The 9,511-nt window shown below is 36.8% G+C and overlaps 1 protein-coding gene across 1 annotated transcript; it reads right to left on the bottom strand.

Annotated features, from left to right (window-relative positions):
* Positions 1 to 2,319: 2,319 nt before the first annotated feature.
* On the bottom strand, positions 2,320 to 4,412 carry LOC147488412 (3-ketoacyl-CoA synthase 12-like). Its single transcript, XM_086573363.1, has 2 exons — positions 2,881 to 4,412; positions 2,320 to 2,626 (listed from the first exon to the last, which is right to left on the bottom strand). Exon 1 carries the CDS (start codon positions 4,294 to 4,296, stop codon positions 2,911 to 2,913), a length of 1,386 nt encoding a protein of 461 aa, XP_086429489.1. The 5' UTR covers positions 4,297 to 4,412; the 3' UTR covers positions 2,320 to 2,626; positions 2,881 to 2,910.
* Between the last annotated feature and the right edge of the window lie 5,099 nt (positions 4,413 to 9,511).

Here is a 9,511-nt window from a genome sequence, read left to right as displayed (position 1 = left end):
GTAACCAAAAGCTCTTCATTAAGAGTGCTTCGGCGTGGCCTAGCATCCACAATGTGGAATCCGAAATAGAAATAGTGAAAGCAAAAAGTAGTGGCTGTGATACAAATATCAAATCTTAACAAATCTGTTTTCTTAAGCATCCAATGCACACCACTACTTAATACTTGAATAACAATATTTTCAGCGAAAACATTCACCAAAAATTGTCGATTAACACTTCAAATAAGAAAATCACAAATATCTTCTCGTCCCCACAGACGGCGCCATAAGATGTAGGGGATTTTCTGAGTATCCCACAATCTTCTGCTGATGTCTTCACACCGTGTTCTAGTTCAAAGCGTATCTACCAAAACCAATAGGAGTGTTTGATAATATGGACTGATCTACGAAGTGGCTGCCTACGTATCCTCTTTCAAGAATCAAGTCTGTCGTAGTTCTTTATAGGGTTGAATAACATACTGAGTAGGGAAGAAAAGATGACTAGAAGTTGGCCTCTAGAGAGCCGCCTCTATATCTTGGCCATTAGGGATCCGTCCCATATTCCCATACTGCTGCTTCCTATATATGGTGACTTATGGAAGGCCCTAGAATAAGGTTTCCTTGGCTACCAAGAAACCATCCTCTCGCTAGGGTATCCTCTTTTCTTGCCAAGATAAGATCAACATCAAAATAGAAGTTATCACATAGAAGGAGACATGGTTGGACTAGGTTTCCATAATAAACCTTTAGACCTAGAAGTTTGCTATAAAAGGAACACCTATTCTAAACACCCCCAAGAGTCCTTCTAATACTGAAATACAGTTGTACAAGGTCGTCATCGAGTTCTAGACCAATTTCGGAACTGACCTACCCAGTTCCCAAACTACTTCGCGGAACTGACTAGTCAAACTAAAGGAACTGTCCTGAACTCGTAGGAATTGACCAGAACTGACCAAATCAGTTCTAGAGGCATTATCTTATGGTCCATTCTCTTTCTAATAACGATCCTTCGGGGTAATCTCACTCTGCCACGTGTCTTTAGGACACTGACAAAATATTACCCCTACAGCATGCATGCACTCAAGATTGTCTTCGTACAAGCACGGACACTCTTTTCAGTATTCAAAGTTTGCTTTATATCACAGTTTTCTAGTGGAAGGCGCGCACATGCTCTGGCCTTTTCGTCTCTGTATCTCAGGTCTAGTTTTCCGTATTCTTTTGCAGTTTCTCCTCGTCTCAGCTAATATGATTTGGTAGAATTCTTGATTATTAGTTGGTTGATAAGTTCTTTCGTTTGTAAGGGTTTGACTCCCTTTCATGTCATGGTTCTAAGTTCTATGGTGTTTCACCGGCTTTCTGTTTTAGCCTTCTTATTGAGGAGCTTCTCATATGCTGTTGTTGTTAATGGTACATATTTTCAGGTTTTGATTCCTTTTATGCCGCAGTGGTGCCAGGTACTCAGTATTAATCTCTCAGGTTGCAGTCACATCATCATTGCACTATTCAGATTCATCTCTCAGGTTGCAGTCATCAAATAGGTGTTCTGTTTTTAGTTTGTGGCTATGGTACAACTTCAGTATTCAGGTTAGGCCATTGTCTACACCGATAGTTTCACTTTCTAGAACGTCTCGTCTCAATAGTTGTTTGAGTTCTTCAACTAAAGGCAGTTCTATATGAAAGTGGGAGCTGTATTCTTATCTTTTCTTTCTGCCATTCAAGCTGTAATTTGCAAGTTTGTGGTATTACAGCTTGAGGGGGAGTATTAGAATATGTCCTATATGTAAAGTCCCACGTTTCTATAACTGTGAATATATATGTAAAGTCCCACGTTTCTATAAGTGTGAACATCCATAACTAGTAGTTTCTATTCTCATGTTTTGGGTTACTTCACACCCAAAGCAGGTTAGTATAAATATGTAACTCTGGGTAGAGAACTCAATAACTCAAATCACTCTAACCTTAATCAATCTCCAATCTCTCAATCCATTGTTTTTCTTCTTGGTTTCTCAATATATCAATGTCACAACTCTCCTAGCACCGCCACTAACATGGAATTTAAGAAATAGGTTCTCATTTTTATCTCAAAAAGAATATGTATACCTGGGTTAGAGCAAGGTGTAAGGTTTTAGTTGAGGCCTTAAGAGATCACTTACATGAACTTCGCCTTGTTTCGATTCAACTTTTAATAAAGAAGTTTAAGTTGCTTGAATTAGTCCTTTGTTGTTGTCAGATTTTCATTGCATATGTAATTAAGTTTTGTGACTTTGGACCATGGTACAAGTTCGAGCTTATGGAGAAATTGACAATTTAACAACCTAATCAACAACTCTTATGCCTGAGTTTACCAATGGCAGAACATGGTGGCTGGTGTTTCAATTTCTAATACAAGTCTGATTCAACTTCTAATACAATCTAAATTGGACATTTCATTAAATGCAAATATGTTTTGCCAAATTGGAAAATTCTCCCTATTAACAAACCTTGTCTCTAATTTGACATATTGACACACAGAGAACTTTGACGTTGGCGTTTCAACTTCGAGTCGTAAGTGAAAAATGCTGCAATATATGGTGTCCCCTGTCACTATCTTGTTCCGTAATCTCGTTTTCTGTGTCCCAAAGTATCTTTCGTTGAACTACCTCCAACCCTGTCATCAATAGGATATTATATGTCACTCCGGGAAAATATTTTACCGGGCACTACATCATAAAAGATCATAATTAAGCTTATAGTGTTTCCCTGTACTAATGTCCCCCTGCTATGTACTATTAAGTACAACCATTAAGATGCAAAACTTCGTTTAATATTTAATGAAATTGCTTATAAGATGATTTAAAACACATTAATTTCACTCTGTATTGCAGTGCAACAATCAAGCTATATACCACACATAGAAAATACCTGAATGTGTGACAGATATAAATGTAGAGTTCAGAACATTTGGTTGAATGGGTCTTCTTCATTGATCCAACCATACTTCTCCATGAAGGGGTTCACTATATTTTTGGGAGGGTAGCTAGCAACGCAATCTTTCCAAACATTTTCATTGTCCACATCTCTAACAACTTTCCACAAGCAACTATTACACTTGAACCCTGCTCCAAAGCTGATCATCAACACTGTCTCACCCTTCTTAAGCCTCTTTTTAGCTTCCATGTACCCTAACACATACCAAAGGCTACTAGCTGATGTGTTACCATATCTATGTAGTGTCATCCTTGATGGCTCCAGATCGTACTTGCTAAGCCCCAAACTCTTCTCCACTCCATCGATGACCGCTGTCCCACCAGTATGAACACAAAAATGATCAACCCCCGTCTTGAAATTGATAGTAGGTCTGCTTACTCCAGCAGTCTTAAGAGCTCCATCTTTCTTGCGTCGCTGTATGTGGGATACGATTACATAACGGAGTAACTCCGATATGGGTAATATCTTTGGTGCAATTACTTTAAGGTTTTCGATGAACGCTCTAGTAGCCGATTTTGGTAGTTCCTTGCTTAAGTGAAATCCTATGCGCCCATCCTCATCTTCAGTTTGCACGCAACAATGGTAGGCTTCATCATTAGCACCCAAATGAGTTCGGACTAGGCACTTTAATTCTAACATGGCTTGGTCTCTAAGATATCGATTGTTTGTCAGTAAGATGGAACAACCACCTGATCTAAACAAACAGTTTGCAAGAATCATGGACCTATTATTTCCAACATACCAATTTGGAGCCAAAGATTCTGAAGTCACAACAATAGCAAAAGCTTTCTTATAGCTTTTGAAGACGTTTTGGACGATGTCGATGGAAATGAGACTAGCACTACACCCCATACCAGTGAGATTGAAGACCTTAATGTCCTCCCTCATTTTGTACCTGTTGATTATCTTTGCAGCTAGAGAAGGAACCGTGGAAAGCATCGATATGTTCACAACAAGTATGTCAATTTCCTTTGGAGAAACTCCAGTTTTCGCAAACAGTTTATCCAGTGTGTCGTAAAAGAACTCCTCCATCTCTAAAATAGCATCTTTGAGAGTTGGATTTTCTTCTTGACCCAAGATGATATTCCTTGGAGCATAAGTTTCTTCCCCAATGCCTGAACTTACGATAGCTTTCAAAAGAAATCTATACTCTTTAAGACCTAAGTTCTTGTTTCTGTGAATAATTTCACCACAAAATTCAGTATCAACTTTTCTATCATCACTGGGCTTAAAACATTCATAGTGCATTACATAGCAAGCTTGATCTCTCCATTGATCAACCAACTTCCACAATAAGAACAAAGGGTATAAAAGAAAAAGCACCACACAAAATACCATGAAGATCCCCATGACCAATGAGTGATTTTTATTTTTTTTTGTGATTTTGAGTGCTTGAGAGGGAAAGACACGCAGAGAAGATAAATGTCAGAGTGGGGTTTTTGAGTATGATCAGAGACAGGTTTAAATAGGCTTAATAATCAATATATATATATATATATATATTAAAAGATGCACATGTGAAGTAGATTAAAGATCAGTTTCATCTTTCTAACTTCCAACAACTTTAGACGCGGATTGGTTCGTGTGATGATAATGCTGATTGACAATTGGCTCTTGGTTATTTTACAGCCAGTTGTGTAAGTTCTATTGAAGAAATCATAGTTTGCAACTTTTTGAAGTGTGAAATTTCTCAGATCTGGATTTTAACTTGAATATTGCACATTTTAATTGCATCTTCCCTCAACTTGTGAAAATTATGATTTGATTCTCTTGTACTTTTGACTATAAGAGGTAGAAAATGTGAAATAAACAGGTAGAAATAAATTCTATTTTTTTCTTCGATGAACATATATATAGAATTAAATTCTCTTGAGATGTCGGTAAAACTAGAAGGTACACACATTTATGAAAAAATATAAGGGACCCAAAATATAATTTCAAATCAAAGCAGATGTGTCCATTTTTTATTTTATTTTTCTATATATATATATGTTGTTTGTGTTTCTCACAAACTAAACATTTACGTCGGTTTTCACGGACTCTCTCACCGTCTAAATCATAAATCCCCATCCCTTTGCGCCGTTCTGAGAAAAAAACCATTCTTATTTTGGTGTTTGTACATTCACTTAGTAACTAAAGCACGCTTAGATGAAAATGTGACGTGCGTGCTAGCTATAGCAACTTGAAAATCCTAAAAAGGACCATAGTTCTAGTCTTCGATCTAGACGATCGCGTTTATTAGAACTTAATATCATCACCTAATCATGGACCATGCACTAGCTCAATTATTGGGACCGCTGCAAGTTAGGCATCCCTTGGGATGCAAATATTCGCAAGGGATATAAGTTAAAATTAGGAGCAGCATTATTGACTTGTTCTGCATTTGGCATTGCTGAAATGATGAAGCGCTTAATGCACAACTATGGCAACATTATTCATGAACTCCAACGTGTAAATTTAGTTCAGAAGGAAAATTTAAATTAAGGTTGAAAATGCAGCCTCTGAAAAAAGAAGTTTTTCAGCCAAGAAATGCTCCGTAGGTTTGGTTTTAACTTTTAAGAATGGATATATCCACATTCGTTTCAGATGGGCAGAATGACTGTATATACTAGTCGTGGTCAAAAGATTGACTGGTATAGTTAGTCGTGGTCATTGGTCATCGTTGACATTGAAAAGATGAATGCAGCTGGTTATTGCCAACCATCAACCGAATGATCCAAGGCAATTCATGCCAAGTTGCCAACAGTAGGGTTTTTGTAATGAGAATTTGATTACACGTTACATAAAAAATCTAACCCAACCAGCCAGGTTTTTGCCAAAAAATTATTTGTTAAATAAGCTATATATTGGGAGATATATCGGCTCCTGCCCCTGATTCAGAATACAAGAGAAATGAGGATGATTACTGTTGGAAATTTTCCAAATATGAAATGTCTTTATTATTGTTATTGTATTTTTGGCTCATAAAGTATGGGTTGGATTTCCCTGTATATGGAAGTCCCATTTGGTTTGGATGGGACAACAGTCCAAATTGTGAAATGACCGTGTAAGTATGGTATGGTATGACTTGAATTGGTTGTGGTCACGTAAAGAAAGGGAATACTCTATGAGTCCATGGGGTAGTTATTAAATGGAAAGACACATGGGCCGATTCAATGTACACACAAATGGTGTACTCACTGATTATTGTGGACTTGTGCAACGTGTTATTGTTTCTAAACATAGCGAAAAAGTTCAAATATAGGCGCTAGTTCCGGTATGTTTTGAACAGGCACTTAATTTCTGAAACGGTGTATAGTGTGTTTGAACAGACACATCAGAAACGGTTATTATGTCTCTTTGGAACGACAATATATTAAACCACACTATAGAGATATACTTTTAATACAAAGATATTAAACCACTTCTTTGTGAGCGTAATTTGGCATCATCAGTTTTTCTATAGTTTTTCTATCGAGTGTTTGTTGGTCGAGTCAAATAATACACAATCCGACACTCGACGAATTATGGATTGGGGCTTCATTGTATCCTGAGAGGTGTGTTCGTGGTTTCTACCAGAGGAGAGAAATTTTGCTTAAAAGATAGCCGATTCTTCGCACCTTGAAGTCATTGAATCGATACTCCTATTCTCTTGGATTCGTATTCATCGTTGTGCAACCCCTGAAAATCAACAGTTTTAAGCAAAAATCTCATTCTCTTGTACAAACGATGGATCCTTCTGCAGTTCAATCACTTCAAGTTATGAATCAAGACCTCGTTCGTCTTGATCGCTTTGATGGAACCAATTTTACCCGTTGGCAACAAAAGGTTCTCTTCTTCCTTGCCATTGTCAAACTTGCCTACATTTTGGATGATGATCTCGAAAAGCTTTCCGTGCCAAATGCCAAGGATGATGATAATTTGAAAGCTAAGCATCAAAAGCGCAAGGACGATGAATTTCTTTGCAAAGGCCACATTCTCAATGCACTCTCCAATTCGCTCTACAATAACTATCGACAAGTTGGAACCACAAAAGAATTATTGACTGCTTTGGAAAGTAAGTATAAGATTGAAGAGGCAAGTAATCAAAAGTTTCTTATTTCTAATTACATTGAGTTTAAGATGACCAATGATAAACCGGTTCTTGAACAAGTTTATGAACTTCAATATATTGTTGGTGATCTAAAAACTACTGGCATAGACCTTGTAGATCAAGGAGTTTCAAGTGGGGGTAATTATTGCCAAGTTACCTTCATCTTGGAAAGGCTATAAGAAAAAATTGAAGCATGAATAGAAAAAGTTCACACTTGAGTCTCTTCAACGTCATCTTCGTATTGAAGAGGATTCTCGGAATCGTGAAAAGGAAGATGATGAAGTGGAGACTTCTAAGGCTAATATTGTTGAGGGTGGAAAATCCAAGAAACTGAAGCCAAAGAAGACAACTTCTTTCAAGAAGAAACATGACCAAAAAAAGAATAATGGAGATTGCTATACTTGTGGCAAACCTGGTCATTTTGCTCGGGATTGTCGCTATGGCAAGAAGGCCAAGAAAGATAAAGCGAAAATGGCTAGGGATGAAAAGTTTATTGCTACAGTCTCTGAAGCTAATGTTGTTAATGTAGATGGGGGATGGTGGCTTGACAGGTGCAACCATTCATATATATCTGCAAGGATCGTAATCTCTTCAAGAGTTATGAATTATCTGGTGGTGAACATGAAGTCAAAATGGCAAATGACAATCGCACCAAAGTTATCGGCAAAGGCACAGTCGAACTCCATTTTACTTATGAAAAGATTCTCACATTATGATAAATTAGAGAGAGAGAGATTTGAGAGAATATTTACTTGATTGATTTTTTGGTCTTATATAATGATTTATATAGAGATTACAAGTTCCTAAATAGAAACAAAATAACAAAGATATGTACAAACGGTGTGAGTACATCTTAGCTGTTTACTGGAATGCGAGGCGCAAGTGCGCTTTAATTGTGCTCGAATAGAGGGCGTGTGTGCTCTGCAAGAAGATACTTCTAATACTCCCCCTCAAGTTGGAGAGTGAATGTCAAGAACACTTAATTTGCGAATTAACCTGAGGAAGGTGTCCTTGCTGAGAGGTTTAGTGAAGGTGTCATCAACTTGAGTTGAGGAAGGAACGAACTTAAGAGAGAGTAACTTGGCCTGTATCTTGTCGCGTAGGAAATGACAGTCCAATTCGATGTGCTTCATTCGTTCATAGAAAGCTGGATTCTGATAGATATGGAGGGTGGCCTGATTGTCGCAGAACATGGTCATTGGAGAGGGGTGAGAGATGCTTAGGTCATGCAGAAGATACTTCAACCATTGAAGTTCACATGGAAGGGTAGCCATGGAACAATATTCAGCTTCAGCAAAAGAACGGGATGCAGTGCTCTGTTTCTTTGTTTTCTAGGAGATAAGGATAGAACCAAGAAAAGTGCAATAACCACTAGTATAACAACGAGTGACATGGCAACCAGCCCAATCAGAGTCACAGAATCCAGAGATGTATAAAGAACTAGTAGAGGTTAAGAGAATCCCTTTGTTGATCTAACCTTTAAGGTAACGGAGTATACGATTAACATCATCTAGATGTGGAGTCCGTGGGGACTGCATGAAATGGCTGAGATAATTAACAGAATAAGTGATATCTGGTCGTGTAATTGTGAGATATAGGAGATGATAAGTGCCTAAAATTGTATATTTTATATATAATTTTATAGGCACTTTATAATATCATTTATGCTTAATTGCGTATTTTTAACGTAAAACCGTACATTTGTTTTATTCCATAGCATTATGCACATTTTTTGGTCATAAATGTTTATTTGCATATATGTGCATATCTTTAGAAAAGTCCCATGCAAAATATGTTTTATTAATTTGGTTTAATATTTTTTTGTAAGAAATAAAGATGTTGGTCAAAGCCCAATCAAAGCCTGAGCTCATGAGCCAAAGACAATCATTTAAAGAATCAATAAGTGAGAGCTCATTGAATAAATTATGTTGTCAAGAATGGAAGAAAATGTTAAAGAATTGATAATTATGGAAGGAAATCAAGAAAGGATAATTACAACTACCACCATATATTCTTACCATTTTCACCATATTAAATATCTCCATTTCCATTAATTATTTATTCTTTTGATTTTTTTTATATCAAATCATTACTTAATACCCTATATTTTTTCCACCATATATATTCCCCCATATCCTCCATATTCTTCCAAATCACTCCATTCCTAATTCAAAACCATATCATTCCATTTTATCCTTTATTTGATTACCAATTTATATTTCATTATTTCCTCATGCCTTGATAATATCTCTTCCATATTCCATTTCCTAAATTCTTTTATCTTATATTTTCTTCCCATATCCTAAATAACATTTCCATTTTGTGTGAATATACTATATGCAACAAGATTTTGTTTGTGGAAGCTATAAATAGAGAAGAGAATTTGCATTGAAGGGAGACCCATTCGACATCCATTCTGTCTCCATTCTAGTGTCCAAGTAGTAGAAATTTTGCTTTGTAATTCTAGTTCATTAATTAGTGAGGAAGAGTGCT

Source organism: Coptis chinensis, chromosome 7 (assembly GCF_015680905.1).
Source record: "Coptis chinensis isolate HL-2020 chromosome 7, ASM1568090v1, whole genome shotgun sequence".
In the NCBI taxonomy this organism is placed as follows: domain Eukaryota; kingdom Viridiplantae; phylum Streptophyta; class Magnoliopsida; order Ranunculales; family Ranunculaceae; genus Coptis; species Coptis chinensis.
This window is presented reverse-complemented; position numbering and strand designations above follow the sequence as displayed.

What these genes read in the sequence shown, in the direction of transcription:
- LOC147488412 (XM_086573363.1), bottom strand. Translation starts at nt 4,296, where the DNA reads ATGGGGATCTTCATGGTATTTTGTGTGGTGCTTTTTCTTTTATACCCT.